This window comes from Esox lucius, chromosome 14, assembly GCF_011004845.1.
Source record: "Esox lucius isolate fEsoLuc1 chromosome 14, fEsoLuc1.pri, whole genome shotgun sequence".
In the NCBI taxonomy this organism is placed as follows: Eukaryota; Metazoa; Chordata; class Actinopteri; order Esociformes; family Esocidae; genus Esox; species Esox lucius.
In genome coordinates this window covers 4,249,730-4,269,901 of record NC_047582.1, presented here as the reverse complement: position 1 = coordinate 4,269,901, position 20,172 = coordinate 4,249,730, and the positions used below count along the sequence as shown (strand labels likewise).

General features: G+C 42.8%; 1 protein-coding gene across 1 annotated transcript in view; it reads right to left on the bottom strand.

Annotated features, from left to right (window-relative positions):
• ctif (CBP80/20-dependent translation initiation factor) overlaps positions 1 to 20,172 on the bottom strand; it is a 133,267-nt gene that overhangs the window by 70,341 nt on the left and 42,754 nt on the right. Inside the window, 4 exon segments of the mRNA XM_029124925.2 lie at positions 7,293 to 7,368; positions 14,002 to 14,106; positions 15,867 to 15,940; positions 16,826 to 16,954. Coding sequence (XP_028980758.2) covers positions 7,293 to 7,368; positions 14,002 to 14,106; positions 15,867 to 15,940; positions 16,826 to 16,954 — 384 coding nt within the window.

Here is a 20,172-nt window from a genome sequence, read left to right as displayed (position 1 = left end):
AACATCCATCTCAAATATTCTGGTCCAAAAACGTATTTTCCGAACACTTCCACCACTAGAATGGGTTGCAGTCAGAAGTTGATTGAAATCATATGGAGCGACATTATTATGTGTGGAGCTGTCTGTCCCCACAGCCAGGACTCAGACAGCGACAACAGAGAGTCAGAGAGACCCCTGGAGTTGTGAGTTCAGCGGCGCTCTCCTAGTTCACAGTTCAGTCAATCCATCAGGATCAGTCTGACATTACAATGAGAGGCTGAGTGATTACTCCCCCCACCACCCTGATTCAGGCAGAAGCACATTTTACAACAAATATACATACACTAATATTTCCAACTATTGAAACTTGAATTGCATTGAGAGATGTTTGAAGATTTTGTTGAACAGGTTTTGACCATAATCTTGCTTTTTGTGCTACTAAAAAAGGCATTGAAGATGATGTGGTATGATGGTGATATGTGATGTCATCTTCCCCACTCCCTTGGCCAAGGAACAATGGAGGATAAGGGAGAACAAGAGAGGAAAGGCCCACCCTCCTACTTGAGCCGGGTCATGACATACCTGGACCACCTATTTATTAAGATGTGCCTTCTGTTAAGTAAATCTAAATGAGCTGAAAACTGACAAGAGGGCCACTCGAACAATCGACTGCGCGGCTTTGCCGGATATCTTATCGATCCGCCTAGGAGGCCTAACTGGCGACGGTCTGGACGGCTTACACAACCTGACACGGAGTCTGGCAGTCTGGTTGGAGCGTGGTATACAACAGGCCGGGCTCATGCCCATCTGGCGTTTACCGTCCCCATCCGCCCGTCTACAAAGACATGCTCTTATTCCATTTCCCCATTTTCATTCATCCTTTTTCTTTTCTCTCTCAAACTTCCTGCATTCCATCACTTCTATTAAACCATCTCTCGTTGGTCCTTTTTCCTCCATTTTGGTTCCTCTCTTTCCGTCCTCTCCTCCGTTGTTGTATGTCTCCCTCTTCCATGGCTTCCAGCTCAGTCAGGCCATTGTGGTTTCCAGGCTCATAAATACAGCGGAAGGAGGGCAAGCCAAACCTGCCAATTGGGGAGGCTGTGGTGGGCTGTCCAGGGTGGGAAGTGAATCAAATCGCACCATATTGCCTCCATATTGCATTACAAAGAAGGCAACTGTAAAAGGGAACAGGGTACTATTTGGGGCACAACTCCAGGCCTGGCAAACCAGCCCCTTGGGGGATGTGCCCGCGACAGCCGCCACGACTGACTGTGATGATGCAATCCTCCTCCGTCTGGTCAACCAATGGGATGCTCAGACCACCAGAGGCGAATGATATTGAAGTGGAACGTGTTGACAGTCAAGATCCCGGGAACGGTCATGAAAAAAAAGCAGATTTTCGGGATGTGCTGTTTAAAGTGAAATCAATCGGATGTGCATTTGTTTTAAAGTATAGAGACGGGACATGAAAGAATGAACCCGTTCACACGCAAAAATGTCAGGGAGCACAGTGTTTGAGGGCCAAACACTGTGTGTGTGTGTGTGTGTGTGTGTGTGTGAGTGTGTGTGTGCAATGTGTCTCCGCCAGAACCAGTTCCCTGATCCCTACGAGGCCTCTCTGTTGTCGGTCATCGGGAGCCCAGCTCCCAGTGTCGGCTCTCCTCTCTCTGACCGAATGACAATGGCAGGAAAAGGGTGTAGGGGGGGGGGGGGGGGCTGCCTGCAGCGTTGACCTCCTCATTGTTTCGCTGTGGACGTGGAGGAGGTAGAAGGACAAGGATGGAGCAGGGCCAACGCCAGTCAGCGGTGTCAAGACAGGCCAGTGAGCCGGTGTCACCACTGCTGGCCGAGGTCCCATCAGAGGCTCCTGCTCTGGTGCACGTAGACCAGGCCAGTGTGAGGAGAGCTTCCCGGGTCCGGCGCTCTGGACGCTTTGTTGTTCGGGGCAGGAAGGAACCGGACTGGACTGAGCGGACGTGCCCTCGGTGACACGGTGTCCCTGGCTCGGCCGATGGAGGTCTGCCCAAGATGGTGGTCTGCCCAAGTCTTCAGATCTGCCAGAAGTCCTGTCACGGCCAGAGATGCTTAATGTGGTAAGGGCAGGGTGATCCTGGGCCTGATTTGTGCCGTCAATGTCATCTGCAGTGGTCGATGCGTGAATGAAACACAAAATCTGTGGTGTCCAATTTGTGATTATGGCCTTTTCCCCAAAGGGGATGAAGAAGGAATAAGATCGGGACATGTGTCTCCTCTAACACCCTGTCAAGTCACTTCGTATCCCACATCCACTCAGAGAGAGCAATCCCAGTTAACAACCAAAACGTGGCTTGCAGGCACCTGACCAGCCACAGGTACTTGCTAAAGCTACATGACAGTGCAAACCGGTTTGACTATCCCTCCCTCAGGATGGTCCTGAGCGATGCACAGCCCTCTGAGGGACTCCCAGGCACCAGAATACGAACCTAGGAGGTGAAGACCCAGGCTGCGCTGCGATGCAGTGACTTTAGACCAACATCACTCAGCAGCCTCAGTAACATTCTGGGACCAGACTTGATCCCTCCGAGGAAAACAACAAGCAACCGGACACACTGGCAAACAGCCTTAACGAGAAAAGGCCCGGTTAATCTATGTCAATCCCACTGATGTTGACCATTGTTAGTTTAGTCTCAGCTAATGTCCCAACATGTTTGTGTTGACGATAAAGGCCATGAGAGTTTATGAATGACAACAAACAGCATTACGGATATGAGCACAAACAGGATGTGAAAACATGACTTCCACTCCTGCAGACAAGAAGCAGACAAGACGGCTCTATGGTCAATATAAAAAAAATTAAAAAGTTTCCTTTCTCTGTCCTCGGAAATGAGGAGGACGTGATCAAAAGCAAGCAATAGCAGGGGTTATCCAAATCAAATGGTGCCTTGAGGTCTTTCAGCAAACCCACTTCAACCAATTAACAAAAACAAATGTCAGTTGTTAGGGTATCAAATAGATGCAGACCGAAAAACAAACAGAAATAACACAGACAGATCCATTCCATTAATTCATAAAAATTATAATCGAAGTTGCAATATTGACACATGCAATATTCAAACCGCTAACTTCCACGACTTTCGGTTTTGAAAAAAGGTGAACGAGACACACATCACGAGAGCCGACGGGCACGAGTCTTCCGTCCATAATAACGTTTTTGTGGGTGCAGTATTTTTAAGATACTATCGAGAATAATTTTGTTCAAATACTTTTTCAATGTTATTTTGAGTTCACACAGCAAATGCTAGAGTAGACATCTGCTTTAAGCTAGCTAGTGGCAGCAATACATTGTCCCACACACACACAACAGCACAGTTATTAAGAATTCACCTTCATCTTTGATGCATACAAACATTAATAAAGGAGAAAATATCCCTGAAGGGTTATTAAATGTCATTACATTTTATCAATGTTTTGCCCCTTCAAAATGCTTCAAAAATGCATAACTTCTCAATTCAATAGTATTTCCAAATCCCGCAACCCTAGGTCAAACACATCACATCCAGTTGTGTGGATAGGTTGTACCGTTGGCATGTAATCTCAGGAACGCCCAAGAACAGACAAACGGTATGTTACAATAACCCCCATTACCACAGAAACGCAAAAGCAGTTGTATGTCACAACAGCACGTCACTTTCGCTGTGAATCACAGGAGCACCCTGACCTGCGCCTCTCAGTTTTCTGAGGAGAAATGGGTCGAGAAAGTCAACGACGAGAGACAGGGAAGGGGTTTTGACTCATCTTTAATGAAGCGTGTCACACTTTGGGCCACAGCGCCAGACACAAGGATTCACCCTCAAGGAATCTGACCCGTCTACACTGTCATCCTGACATAGGCTGGGTGGGGAACGTGTGTGTGTGTGTGTTAGAATGGTCAGTGACATTCCAGAGAAGTTAGAAGGGGTCTTACAGCATGAGTCTTCCCTCTGTCTCACCCTCCCTTTAACTCCCTCACTTCATCCTATCTCCCCCATCCTCCCTGTCTATGTCCAGGTACTTTCCACATTGGGAATTTGAGCTGCTATTCTGGGTCTGGGAAGTGACTGAGGAAGTGGCGGAGGGGAGGGGACAGCGATAGAGGGGGTTGTGGGTTACGTAGTATCTCGCCCTGGGAGTTGAAGGGTGACTGGGGAAGTGTCGGGTCATTGCAGACAACAGTAACACATGAGGTCTGTCTGAACACGCTGTCTCTGTTCCTTATTGTGCACCACTCAAGGCCTGCATCATCAGCCATTATGTCTGAGCTTGGCTCCTATTGGCTAAGGCACACTGTAGCAAAATCTTTACGACGGATAGCAAAAAAACTGGAGAACATAAGGTCATGATTATGAAAAACAAACAATAATACTATTATAAAATATTGTCATTTTCATGCTATATGGAGAGACCATGCAGAAAGATTGATGGCAATTTTTTTGCAGAAAGAAAAAGGGTCTGAATTTGAACCCAGGGGTACATATGCACCCGAGGCAGCCAAGCTTAGACTGCGGGACAGCCCTAGGCCACCACGCAGTTGTTTCATGGCATGTCAGCCATACCTATAGGCACTAAAGCTACATTTTGTGCTTCTGACTGACAGGATGCAAACAACACCAAGCACACTTCGTAGAGTAAGGCACTATGCAGAGTGGGGGTGTGTCCTGAATGACACCCTTCGCCCTATGACAAGCACTACTTTTGACCAGGGTCTGAGGATGTACCGTCGAAATGAGGAGACTATGTATGGAATTTAGGATTAGGTTCCCCACACAGAAAGCATTTTTTTTCACTCCCATCTCCCCGTTTCCAAAACAGAACAACCTGGCGGGTGTCGAGATTAAACTTTTCTCATACAAAACCCACGAGTGCGAGCATCAAATATGGTTAGCCCAGTGACCTAGCTCAAATAGAGACAGTGTCTCTCTCTCTCTCACACACACACTCTCTCTCTCTCTCTCTCTCTCACACTCTCTCTCTCACACACCCCCCCCCGCCCCCCCTCCCATGACCCCCCCCGGTCAGAAAGGCTTGGGGGCCTGATGCAGAGTGGCTGACCTCTATATTTAGCCAGGTTATCGGTGCGGTAAACCCCGGCCGCTGAATGACCAAGCTGCCCTGGTCATGGGAGCCGGCTCCAGGACAATAGAGACCTCTGTGTGGCTGAGCCACTGGGGCCGAGACAGGGCCGACGGGCACCAGACCCACTGAATGACACTATTGACAAACACTAGGAGGGGAAACAGGTCTGGCCTTTCCCAGGTCTCATGAGAGATATCATCACAGCAGAGGAAGCACGATCCTAAACACTTGTTCTTGAGAAGGGTACTTTGGTCTATTTTCAACTTTTTTTTCCTAAATTTTTTCAGCAAAGATGAGTTTCCCTTTTGGGGTCGTCATTGCAGTTCCTTCCTTGCGTCGTAGCTGGGGGCGCCTGTCTGTTTCTATTCACTTTTAAACAATGGCCTGGAGACTGGCTTGGCCCAGCGTGGGGTCATTCCTGGCAGGCTGGCAGGGAGGTGATCTGGCTTTGGGAGCGGCCCGACGGTTGGAGGCTGGCAGTCCGACTAGGCACGATACCAAATAGGTGATGGCAATAGATTGTCCTGCCACGTCCTCCTGAACCTCCTGTACCAACTTCCGGAACATCAGCCAGCCGGAGCAGTTGAGCCTGGACTGGTACCCCGGGGCATAGTGGCATTTCCCAAAAATAGACTGAAGAATAAAAATGCAGGACCTAACATGTTAAGTTTGATATCAAAATGGGGTCATAGCTAGGCTTCTAAAGTGCAATCAATATGCAACCAAATATTTTGCTGGGCAACTTACTAGTCCAACCACAGAGGATAAACTTCAATACAGAAGACACAAATTTATGTTTGACGATTTCTTTAATCATTAGACTTCTTGTCCATATTGAGCCAACTTAATCAATATGCAAATATTTGGAAACTCAGAAACAAATGAGAAATTAGCAGAAGTGCATCATTTTTTGGTAGGAGCGTTAATTAAAATAGTTTGTGAACCTCTGTGCTATAGCCGGGTAAGGCCCACCTAACAAACTATTCTGTTTCTGACAAAAATAGTTATGGAAGAATATATTTAATTGAATTTCAGCAAATTGCAATGTTCTACAGACAAAACAATGCATCTTGGCTGCAGGGCAGATGACGAGACACAGATTTTCATAGCGCAGTTGAGAGGCATAGATGTTCTATTCAGACTTTTCAAGCTTGCTAAAAGAGATTCAGTAACAGTAAAGTCTCCTACCTTGAAATACCACAGGGAGGCACTGTTCGTATTTGAACTTGGCCAAAGGTGAAGGGACAACTATGACCACTGGATGTCAGTGTCAACCCACCTAAGGAAACTCTGTACTGCACTTTCACTGACAAACTGTTGCTACATCCTTTAGCCACCGGGTGGTGCTAACACATGGTGGCTAAGTGATGAGTTGTGACAAGTAAGCCGCCAAAATAAATACATACATTTCAAAGTGGGAAGAGTAACTTCTTGCCTGGGTGGCCCTGTCCAGGGCTATCTTCGGAGAGGGCCACAGTATCTCTGGACACCTCTCAGACCCTAGTTTTCACTAATGCACATGTTAACTGGGGACAGTTATTTCCCAGTTGTTACATTGTATTAGTTTATGTGACGGGAACAAGGGATAGTCTGCATGGTATGCTTAGGCATCCTTGTAAATCCTAGGACTGCTAAGTTTCCTGGTGTTCTGTTTAACTTTAAGAGGACATGAGCACTTGGAACACACCTCAGGACTACCTGGCCCAAATGACTTGTAGCTGTCCCTGTCCAAAGTCCGCCAGGTTGTGTTGTAGATCAAGTTGCAGCCTGACGATTCCTGCTGCCACTGCCCACAGCCCACCTGATTGACCCTGTCCTTGTCCACATGGTTATGAAGCTGACTTGGATTCTGTTTAGACTGGACACAGCCCACATGCATTTATCTGCTTGCCATCTGACCATGCACAAATATTGACGTGGTCCTAAAGGTTATGTACTCATTATCTTCACCTGGCCAGCCAGAAGAGGACTGGCCACCCATCAGACTCTGGTTCCTCTCTAGGATTCTTTAGTTTTGACCCAACAAAGGAAATTAACTCCTCCTCTCTGGGGTGTCAGGCTGGGTATCTGTAAAAGCACTTTGCGACAACTGCTGATCTAAAAAGGGCTTTGTAAAATAACTGATTGAATTTGATTGATTGCAGTCTTGCCACAAATGAGAGAGACAAACAACAAAGACTGAAAACGTATAGAAAATTAGGAAAAACAAATGGGTTACTCACAGTAAGGCCTGGCAGGAACCTCTCCATGTCGTTCAAGTCAATCCCATCGTCATCCTCAAATTTTCCTTTCATCATCCTGAGGGACAAAAACAGGCAGATGGATGAATAGGACGGAAAGACAGGGCTTTGATTAGGCCTTGGGGTTATAATTAAGCAATAAGGACAGAGGGGGTGTGGATATGACCGACACGCCACGCCTAAGGGCTGTCCTAACGATTGACGAAAGACGGACTGTCTGGCCCATAGCCGCAGTATATTGGCCAAACATTGCAAACCCACAACGTGCCTTTTTGCTATTATAAACCAGTCACCAACATCGAACAGCAGAGAGATTCAAGAAAAATGGTAAACCCATGGCATACGGTCTGATATGAAGTTTTTCAGCCAAACAGCATTCAGGATTTAAACAGTGTGTTCATAAAGTATTCGAACCCAGTACTAAGGCTGAGAGGCCTGGGCTGAGGGAGGAGGAGCCAGGCAGACACCTACAGTTCTAAGTAGTATTGGAACGGGCCAGCGTCATCATTTTCATGGTTTTCCCATGGCAGAGGATCAATGGGTGGGATGTATGGGCCTTCAGATCTGCAAAGTGGAAATATTGCATGGTTAGGGAAAAGGGGATGAGAACGGGAGGGATTTTGGGGGTGACCTCTGACCTCTGATCAAGGTGGAGCATTCGGAGACTTCAAGACCCCTGGGACTAGAAAGTTCAATCTAAGCGATGCCCAGTTCAGAGATAGCGAGCATGAAGGTTTTCACACCTTCCAACTCAAAACCATTTTGCGGCGCATTGTTCTTTCATACACCAATTAAGGACCTAGTTGTAACTTTACATGAAGTGCAAAACATCAAAAGGGGGTGCAGTTCAGGATAAAGCCTAATGGCTAGGGCTAGGCCTTCACAATCCTGACAGAAGGTATCTGCCAGTCAACATAAGTGCTGGATTTTGGGTTTACAGTAGAATCAACCAATCACATTAGACTTGCAATGGGTGGGATTGATTTGGAGGGGGCAGGTGACAATTAGGCTTCCTAGAAGGCTCACTGACACGTCACTAACAGAGCAAATAGCTACCAGCTTCCTTTTATGCACTAGTTTTTTGAGCTGACTGACATGTAAGCTAATTTAACATCTGCCTTTTAAATATATACTTTCAACAAAATGTTTGAAATGATGGTCATCTGGTAAGTGCCAAAGTTTTGTTCTTTTGTAGCTTGCTTGTTTGTTGTTAACGTTCTATGAAGATCCTTTGTGACCATGAAATTCAGACAGTGTTGAATTAAAACTTGATAAAAGATGCTTGCGATGGGATGTAATAGTTGACATTTAAATTTGAAAACACGTTTTGTGTTGTCATGATTGAGATTCACTTAATAACATCAAGTGAATAGGATGGACATTTTATTTTGCTGTTCAGCCTGGTAGATCTGCATTATGTAATTTCTCCAGCCTTGAAGTCCATGACATTGTATCCATTACTGTATGTTTTGGTTTTGTTAGCACTTTGTGGATGTTGATGCTGTTAAATTCTGAGCTGGTAAGCTCCTGTTCTTTGTCTGCCCAAAGCACTGGCCAAAGTATGTGAGTGAAGTTAAACCACTCATCACTCACCGAGGGCTCCTCTCCAGGCGCAACATTCATTGCCCAACCTGCTAAAAATCTTTTCATTGCTCAATCCATAGTCATGCCATAGATTTATTTTTAACAAAATTTCACAATTACCAAATCCACCTCTCAATTAGGATTTAGGCTACTATTTGCTTTTGAAATTGATTTTGTGAGAAGAAGCGCTCAACATTTCAACAGCAAGTTATAGGCTATGATGAAATATAGAACAACTAAAAAGCAAATAGTTTAAACTGCACGGACCTTTCACCAGGCCCCTCTCCAGCTCAGGCCTGTTCATTAATATAGGATATCATCAAAAATCATTGATTGTCTTGCATTAGAAACACTATGTCATGCACATAAAGTAAATGAGCAATTGTGATTCAATTGTTATTATTCAGTTTTATATATAGTTTTAGAGGAAATGTAACCCCACAGTTAGCCTAGGTCCACAGTTCACAAAGGATGATATGTGTTGAGCAGTATGGTTCAATCTTCAGAAAATTCAAATGGAAAGGAGGAGACCATTTATAATGAAATGCCTTTCTTTCTAACCACATTGTCATATATACTGTAAATAGCCTATATTAATGATCAATACACGTTTGTTAAAGCAATAGTCCACTAAAATGACACACTATCATATGCATAGCTAGTAACATAGACAACATAGATAAACCTATACTCTGGATGATTTAGAAATGTTTTATGCAGTCTTCCTATTTCTTAAATAAATTTAAAAATCAATACTTAAATTAAATTTAGTACTCAAGTACTTGTGTGTGTATTCATTTTTGCCCAACATATCTTTATTTTAAATAGCCTATATGTATTTTTTTAATGAAATATGTACAATTACGAATCCAATCTAAAATGTTTACATATATTGACATAACATGAAATTAAAAAAAGTATTTACTTTTTATAACACCTGTTTTTTGTTTACTATCGTCAATCAAAACAATAGTAGTGAGGCCCAGTCAGTCAGAACGACGCAATATATACAGCCTACTGTTAGCACGTGGATGAAAGTTAACTAATTCAAGGGAAGATTGAATATATTTACTGAATTCATGTTACCTAAGCAAAAAATATTTGGCCACAAAACGCTACGGAAAGTTAGGCTGTGGAGGTTGAGAGTGCAGAAAACGCAAGTAACATATTTGGTTAACTTATTTAACCAGCTTTGTTCCTCCATCCAATAGGCTCTGTGCACAAGCGTATGGACGAACTTCCGCTTTAGCCACTCATCATTACTAAAGGCGATCACCGGCGTCGCCCAAAATGTCAGTTTTTAGTAGATGTCTCCAAGACCTGCCTAAAATAAGCATTAGTGATGTCCATCGAATTGTTGATGCCTGGTCCCCTGCTCCAACAACCAATCGGAACAAGGGATTCAAACTCTACGTATCGAGTTATCTGCACAACTATGCAGTTTACTATGGTGTGCCGGCCGGCTATCGGCTAAGCTAGTTAGCGACGTGTTCCTTTTTAGTGTAGTATTAGGCAGGACAATAGAACGCATACAAATTCATCCTAGCCTCAAAAACGGCAAAAGAACGCTGGCTGAGCTGGAACGCTAGCGCGTCCCCATAGCAAGTGAATTGAAACGAAACGTCATTCAGTCTCTTCTAACCTGAATGAAGCTTAAAATTCCATAGGCTAAAAAAAGCACCAAAACAGGTCTTTCACAACGTCACTGAAAAATAACAACTGGCATAGAAAGTAAACATCTGGTCCTATATGGTATTACTTGCGCTTAAACCTGCGTTTGAAGTCATTGAATGGCGCAAGCCATATTTTATTAAAAATAGGACATTCTCCTTATTAAAATGATGCCCCACTTGTACCTTGAAACTTAAATGACGTCACGTACATTATATTTCTTTTTTTTCGTACAACAGCATCACTCATCTTGTTGTGAGTTTAGGTGTTTACTAATGCGGATGAGTATTAGTAAACTGGAAACTGCAGTACCGACTTCTAGACAAAAGCGGAAGTTCGTCACTACGCTGGTGCAGAGTCTATAAACGCAATGTAACGTGGTGATAAATATTTTCTTCTAGTTCTGTGGCCGATTTTGCATGTCTAACACACTGCTTCCACCATATGCGCGCTCGCTCTTTTGTCACACAAACGGCCATTAATCCAATGTTCATAGGAACTACACCAACTCCTTTGCGCGTTTTGCAGTAGCGCTCATGTTGTAGAGGTAGTTTTAAATAACCGGTATTTCGCTTAACCGAATACTATTCGAATAATAACACTTACTATTAGGATAGTAAAATCTTGTCCAATGCACATCCCTAATTGTAACCCCTGCATTCTGTGACTGGATTAGAGACAGAAGCACCAACTTCAAAGAGGTCTGCATGATTAGAATCATGCAGACCACAAGGGAAGGACCACCTAAACGCAAATGTATATTAACAGCTCATGTTTTAACAACACGATTGATTAACAACACATTCTAGTCCAAGGGTTTTCAAGTGTGAGGAATGTCTTCCTAGGTGGGCGCCAGACGGCCTGGGGGGAGGCATAAAACAGAAGTCCAAGTCAAGTTGTTCTCAAATAATGAATACATATGTGGTTGATACAGTGGGGAGAACAAGTATTTGATACACTGACGATTTTGCAGGTTTTCCCACTTACAAAGCATGTAGAAGTCTGTAATTTTTATCATAGGTACTCTTCAACTGTGAGTGACGGAATCTAAAACAAAAATCCAGAAAATCACATTGTATGGTTTTTAAGTAATTTATTTGCATTTTATTGCATGATATAAGTATTTGATACATCAGAAAAGCAGAACTTAATATTTGGTACAGAAACCTTTGTTTGCAATTACAGAGATCATACGTTTCCTGTAGTTCTTGACCAGGTTTGCAAACACTGCAGTAGGGATTTTGGTCCACTCCTCCATACAGACCTTCTCCAGATCCTTTAGGTTTCGGGGCTGTCGCTGGGCAATACGAACTTTCAGCTCCCTTCAAAGATTTTCTATTGGGTTCAGATCCGGAGACTGGCTAGGCCACACCAGGACCTTGAGATGCTTCTTATGGAGCCACTCCTTAGCTGTGTGTTTCGTGTCGTTGTCATGCTGGAAGACCCAGCCACAACCCATCTTCAATGCTCTTACTGAGGGAAGGAGGTTGTTGGCCAAGATCTCGCGATATATGGCCCCATCCATCCTCCCCTCAAAACGGTGCAGTCGTCCTGCCCCCTTTACAGAAAAGCATCCCCAAAGAATGATGTTTCCACCTCCATGCTTCACGATTGGGATGGTGTTCTTGGGGTCATACTCATCCTTCTTCTTCCTCCTAACACTGCGAGTGGAGTTTAAACCAAAAAGCTCTATTTTTGTCTCGTCAGACCACATGACCTTCTCCCATTCCTCCTCTGGATCATCCAGATTGTCATTGGCAAACTTCAGACGGGCCTGGACATGCAGGATTTTAATCCATGACGACATAGTGTGTTACTAATGGTTTTCTTTGAGACTGTGGTCCCACCTTCCTCATGATCATTGATGCTCCACAAGGTGAGATCTTGCATGGAGCCCCAGACCGAGGGAGATTGACCGTCATCTTGAACTTCTTCCATTTTCTAATAATTGCGCCAACAGTTGCCTTCTCACCAAGCTGCTTGCCTATTGTCCTGTAGCCCATCCCAGCCGTGTGCTGGTCTACAATTTTATCACTGATGTCCTTACACAGCTCTCTGGTCTTGGCCATTGTGGAGAGATTGGAGTCTGTTTGATTGAGTCTGTGGACAGGTGTCTTTGGTACATGTAACAGTTACATGTAACAGGTTCAAACAGGTGCAGTTAATACAGGTAATAAGTGGAGAACAGGAGGGCTTCTTAAAGAAAAACTAACAGGTCTGTGAGAGCCATACTTCTTACTGGTTGGTAGGTGATCAAATATTTATGTCATGCAATAAAATGCAAATTCATTATTTAAAAATCATATAATGTGATTTTCTGGATCTCTCGCAGTTGAAGTGCACCTGTGATACCTATGATAAAAATTACAGACCTCTACATGCTTTGTAAGTAGGAAAACCTGCAGTGTATCAATTACTTGTTCTCCCCACTGTAAATGTTACATACATTTCTTTCCTGTTTTGACACAGTCAGCAGTCTGACTTTGCAACAGGTTTGTAATGTTACTTCACAGTTTTTGATAGCTAGACAGAGTGGGGCTCTCTAGTTTATTTTTTATAAACTTTTAACTGTAACCAAGCATGTTATTATGTATAGCTTTAATATAGGCATCTGTAGCAATCATATGATAAAGAATCATTGGGGGTCAGGCGGTCAGGCATTGGTAAACAGTGAATATAATTATACAGTGCTGGTGATGACTTAGGTTATAAATACAGACTACAATACTTAAATATTTACAAAGTGAATGTACATGTCATACTCGCTATATATTAAACATTAAGTGAGGTGGGGAAAAAACTAATCTGTAAAATCTTGCCCAATAGTGGAGAGAATCATGTCTTCTTGGCTAGACCCTGTTTGCCAAAAAACAGTTAATTATATTGCTGTTCGCTGGCCTACTACACAAACTGATAATTTGGCAATCAAGGATCAATACTCTGGATTTATTTTGTAATTCTGTTAATTTTATTACATCATACATTTAGTTGGGAATCCCGAAATTGACAGCACCATGGTAATTATCAAACAGCTGATCGTCGTTATGCCTTTCAATGTGGTTGTCCACCAGCAATGTTTAAAAAGATGTTTGAATGAGTGCCACTAGAATTCTTTTTAGACAATCTGTCTCCAGTCTTTTCATTGTCCAATGTTCATTTTATTGACCTCAGTTTGTCAGCCTCAGGGCATCCAGTCATTTGTGTTTTTGAACGTAAAAGTACAAAATGTTCAGTCTTGGAAAATAACTTAATTGGAGGGGGTGTGGTTGTCTTGATGTTCTCTGAAGGGAGGCCTGCAGTCTCAGACTTTGAAAACCCATGTGCTAGTCCAACTGTTAACGATTTGTATGTCAAGTCTTCCTTCCTCAGCCATGCCTGCTGAGTTAAATACCTATGAATATAGATTTGTTTTTATAAAGATTCAACAGGCACTCACCCCTCTCTGTCGATGTGAGGGAGGTGCTTTGGTGTTCCACGGAAGGGTTTCCTATGGAACTGGCTGAAGTCCAGCTTCTCAGGCTGGAGGTCCCATGTTGCCCCCCTACAAAGGTGACATGACAGTATCAACCACCCCTCAGCTGCACACAAGGTCCCACCAAAATGCAGCTTCTGCTTTTCCATATTGGGCACCCAGGGAAGGACATGACAGGAAATGGAGTGTTATTAGCAAGAAAGACAACCAGTATGCTCCAAACAGGACCTGTCCAGATTCCATTTTCATTAATCAAAAACCCCTCACAGGCAATCTCTCATCTCTACTCTAATCCATTTAATTACTCTAAACACCCCTGATGCCTAGCTTCCCCCTGATGATCTGCATACACAGCCTGGTTACTTTAGTAACACTTCCTGATGAGATCTAGGCAGCTTAGCTACTTTAGGGACACCCCCTGATGAGGTCTATGCTGCCTAGATACTTTAGGAACAGCCACCAATGAGATCTAGGCAACCTAGCTACTTAAGAAACAGCCTCCGATGAGGATTAGGCAGCCTTGCTACTTTAGGAACAGCCCCTGATGAGGTCTACAGAGCCTAGTAGGATTATGAAGAGCTCCTGATCATAATTAAAGTGGTTATATTTTTACTATTTCACACATCTACAAATTGTATTAGCCCAGTTTAAGCAGCATTGCTACTTTAGGAACAGCACTCAATGTCTGTAGCCACCACTGATGTGAATGGGCTTTCCTGTTCACATTCTATGGCATTTTACAACTCTGGCAGACATTAGTTAACATATGTTTCCCATTGTGGCCATTCAATTATTTAATTCAGAGAAAGGAAGGAGTGTCTGTTTTAATCCAGCCATCATATTAATCCATCATTAATCTGATACTGAATATAAAGCATGTTTGTAAGCAGATCCAGGCCATGGTCGCAGAGGATTTGGGGAGGGGGTTCTGAGTAATCTGATTACAGAATTGTCATAGTAATAGTGGGGTGGGTGTAAGTAAGTGTGTGTGTGTCTGTGTGTGGGTTATTGTGAAAGCGGACGTCCTTCTTTCCATCCATGCCAACGCGGCTTAACAACTTCTCTGAGGAAAAGGTTACCGTAGAGTCGGGCAGCTGTTGTCATGGCACCCAGCCTCCGAGAACCACGGTGACACCCACACGCTATGTCATAGACACATTAATAAAATCTCTTGTTTTTTGTATTAAAACACACCTACCTAGCTATCAGGTTACACAACCGTTAAGCCTTTGTGTTTTGCAGTGCTCGTTCTTATTTTTGGGATCTCATTCCAGGATTTGGGGGCATTTGTTAATCTTAGAAGCAGGAATTTGTGTTTACAGAAGAATTCATGTCAGGTATCCAAAATGTTTCCTTATTCCCCACAAATTTTAGTGTCCTACTTGAAGAGGGGCAACCTTGGTCCGCTCAAGAGCTGTGTACTAATTTGGTAAATAATAACATTCAGTTTGGATGCACACTCAGAAAAGTCTTTGTGTGTGTAGTTCAAATAAATGTGCCGTTATAAAGGCAAAACCATTCTTAAACTTCAGGGAGGAAAACCTGACCAGTTCTGTATTTTGTTACAACCGTCTGGTCCCTGTTTGTCATCTTAAATCCAGTCTGATGACAACAAAGTAACAGTAAAGTGTAAAATACAGCAATACCAATCAACCTCTTCATGGACACATTTTACTAACCTGGCAGGGACCTTTCACCAATACAGAAAGAGACATATTTCTGGCTTTGTGGTTAGGTTTAGGATAAAAGTTACAATGGGGGTTAGGTTCAGGAGAATGTATAACGGTTTGGGGGATGAGTAATGATTAAACAGTACATACATGACATACCCACGAGAGTCCATGGTGTTGGCAGCCCAGATGTCAGTACCCAGGATGTCAAATGAACCCTCTCGATTCCCATTCTGAAACACAAAATGTTACACATCACATTTAACAGGTCATCATTGAAGATAATGGAGTTCTAGTGTTTAGGGAAATAATTATTATACATAACATTCCTTTTGGATGAAAGTCCATACATTTCCAGAGGAGACAAGGAACATAAATGAATTTCTTTTAGATACATTTTCAGACTTTAAAAAATAAAAATTAATGGAAACGTGGGGAAACAAATGAGAGCTTTTGCATTTGCAGAATTTGAACCAATGATGCAGCAGAAAAGGTGTTCCCGGAAGAACAGGTCAATTTTTCTAAATGTAATTCATCTGGATAATATCAGACACTACAAAGTACAGAGAACAAATAAATAAAAATGGATTGATCGTTGAACAAGGATAATTCAATGTAATTTAATAATTTCCGATTGCCAAGAGCCAGATAAATAACATATGAGTAACTTGGCCCAGAGAATTGTTTTCAACTTCTTCAAATTGGGTTAGGAGATATATCTCAGACCCTGTCAATGAAGGCAAAGGCCATGCCGTCTGTTCCCCAACCCCCTGTGAACCGGTGTACTTCACCCATTCAAAACAAATGCATTAACTCCACTTTACACAACAAGAAACAAAGCAAGACATCGCCACTGAATACTTCATGCTATGCATATTACAGTAAAGCTTAAAAAGGTTGGAGGAGTGTTTTTGACAACCCTATTATGACCCCTGGTTGTGCATCACGTTATGGTGGAATTCCGGAGCCAAGGCTGATGTGGCTTCCCAATTGGCTGCCGAAGCCAAGTGCAGCATCCCTATTGGTCTCTTGAGGACTCTGATAACACTTGTGGGCGTTGGGGCCTGGAGGCAGGAGGCATGGAATGATGTAAAAGCTGGGGAACGGACGGGAGTTACCTGCGCCTTGGTTGGCCCTCTGAACGGAGTGTTTCTCCCTCTGCTGGCAGACCTGGAGCCCGAACCGGGCCTTGAGCCAGAGCTGGGCCTGGACCCGGTGCTCCCGTTGCTGCTGTGGTCCCAGTCATCCTGGGATGAGAAGGGAGAGAATGACATCAATACTATGCAAAAGCGTCCAATGTGGAAAAATAAAGAGCACGTGATTTGCAGACTCTACTATCTGGGAGACATAGGAGGGAGGAGAGTGGAGGCTACAATGCCCCGGTCCCACAGTTAGAGGTGGTATGTGGTAATGAATGGAGGGTAACAGTCCGTGTCAGCTGCCATTTAATGGTCTTTTCACCATCCATGGAAGAGGTGTATGTGTTGGGTATGCATGGAGAGGTAAATTGGTGGGAATAGTGTAAATGCTGACACACATCAGTTACCAAACTTGCCAAAACAAGCTGCAAACTACATAAACATCGTTACCCCTTATGTAAAACATATTTGAAACAACTAATTCAACAGGAGTAGGCCTCATTTCGTCTAGTCTTGCAAGATAAAATGATTAAGGTAGCTTATGGCATTTTATTCTTTACTTTAAATTAAAATAAATCATTATACATTATATAAGGCATTATATAAGTCAGTTGCAGGAAACGCAAGATTTGCCAAGAGTTATAATTAATAACAATGTAATTGTTTCAACTTGTGTTAGTTTGATAGGCAAAAATTATAAATATTTCAGTTAGGACAGCATTTAAAGCGCTCTATTCATTATACAGAATCAGACATATCGTGCTGCTCTCTGTCTTTTACAATGTGAATTATTCTCTTGCATTAGGTTAATAGTCTGACTACAAAATACTCTGTTTTTGAACATGAAGGGTAAGTCAATTACCTGCCTGTGGCATACAGGAAAATAAGGATTTAGACCAGTCGTCCTGCGTTTCGCTCACTGCTCAGCAAACTTGTGTGCTGGCAGATCTGTACCCAGGCGGCACAAGTTTAAAAATGGTAAACTGTAATTTTTGACAGTGTGATAACATTGTTATCAACAATGGCTATCTAACATTGTCCATAGACAATTAAGTCATCCCGGCCCTATTTGACCGTAGGTTGTAGCCCCTTGGCAACCTTTCATCTGAATAGTCAGTTTGACTGTGTGACAGCTAGTCTGGCTGAATAAAGGATAAAGGAAGGTTCTAAAATTTTTATTGGCATGGGATAATTTTTTTTACAATGGCAAATCAAGAGAAAAATAAGACATTACAAAGAGTAAAATTGTAACGGATAAAAGTATTATTATATTATTAGCTATGTAGTGTTGCAATAATTTCTCAAAAAGTTAAGAATGTCAAAGTGGAAATAAAGAGCTAAACATTAGTAATGTTATTTGCCCTCCACTGGTTGATCTATTTTCATGGCAAAGTCTCACAAATCTACGTGCTGTAATTGCCGTGTGTGGTATTCTGCCTAACATACGAGTGTTCGTTCAATTTATGTTTTTTTTTAGCTTTGTGGGTCTGTATTATTTGAGAGAAGTATATCTTTCTAATATAGTTATGCGTTTGGCAGGTTAGAAAGGGATGTTTTGTTTCCACCTAATTTTACTTCAGTGAACAGGTTCAGGAACCTCCCAGTTGCACATTGTGTTCAAAACATTTTCTGCCTAATGAACACAACTGTGAATTCACTAAATAGACACCCCATTGTTTGGTTTTAAAATGTAATGTTAAAAAGACGTCAAAATCAGTGCACATTATAGGAAGTATTGTGCTATTTCAGGCACTAACAGGCTCAAAATCAAAGCATCCACAAAAGGACCTGACCAACATCAGAATTGCTGTGTAGCAGGGGTGAGATACACAAGCAATATTAATTTGTGGCTGTGCAGACTGAGGAGAAACTGAAAACTCACTCGACTATTTTTCAAGAGGGAGGTAAAGACATTCAGTTGCATTGCTATTCTGAAACTGTTGCCCTCAGTCCCTCCCTCAGAAACCGACATAGACCACACAACCTCGCCAAAAGCGCTAACCATTAACCTTTTGAATGAAACACTTACCTGACTAGGACAGGCCTAGTTGACCACAATACAGGCCTGAAGCCATGCATGTGCAAACAGGGCCTTGCAAACAGCTTTGGCTGAGTAGATCAAATGAAAGTGACGCAGAGAGAACAGCGCCAGGTCATGGAGGACGCGAGGGCAGACAGAGTCATCGGTTTGAGTGGTGAGATTTGGGATATCAGTTCAAAGAAAGAGCCTCTAAATCTCTGAAGGAATTCTCCACATTGATGCCTTCCATGACCTGAAGTAAACCCCATTCATTCTGAACCCAAAATAAATCACTCTCTTTCTACTTAGCCATGTAGGTGCCAATGTATCTTTAACATCACAAATAAGCTTTTGAAGGAGCTGATTCGGTTACGTTTCAAACGAACAGTGGGTTTATGCCACTGATCAGTAGTACAATGTGTGAACCCTACACCACAAAGTCAAGGGTGACATCCTGTAGTTGGAGTGACTAACATGGCAGCACTCAATCTTTGACTACCAGAAGGTTTATTTGGTTTCAACAACTACATTTTTTTTTTTACATTACATTATCTAGAGGATTAGAAGGGAAGTTGTTAGACAGAATAACATTTGACCAATTTACCCACTAGAGACTTAGAACATGAACCTAATAAAGGTTCAATGACAGAAGCCAAATGAGAACCTTACATTACAAACACATTTAAACTTTATTCCAATGTAGAGAACGATAGCATTAGTATCAAAGGTAACTCAAAAAGTTTAGTTAGCAGGCCTGAATAAAGTCAGCAGGGCTGTGTACAACACTGGAGGAGGAACTTAAAAGGCCTTTGTTATTAGAACACTGAGCTGGTGTCAAATCTCCTGCCCTAGCTTGTGAAAACACTGGGCTTAACCTGGGCAAGCAGCAGGCTTTGGCCCTATCCACACACACAAAAACAAACACTAACAAAAGCACATGATATTGGTTGAAACGAGACAAGACAGAACTACTCCCTGTGCTAGTTGACAGGGGCAAACCCAGACTGACATCATCAGGCCAACAGGTGCAGAGAGAGCCACAAAGCTGCCTGTGGCGTAAAATGCAGGGAACCCCTGTCCACTGAACTACAACAACCCTGGAGGCAAAGACATTATTTAGCAACATCACAACCGAATAAGTCCATGCACTGGTGATGGCTGGGATTGATACAGGTGTATATTGAGATTCTTTTTGATGGGATTTGATATTGCTGACACAATCACAATAGTAAAGTAGTACAGTTGCTGTTTTGTCATCGGTTTTCTTAGTTAATATCTTGTTGTGTTTCTTGGTTAACTTTCATTG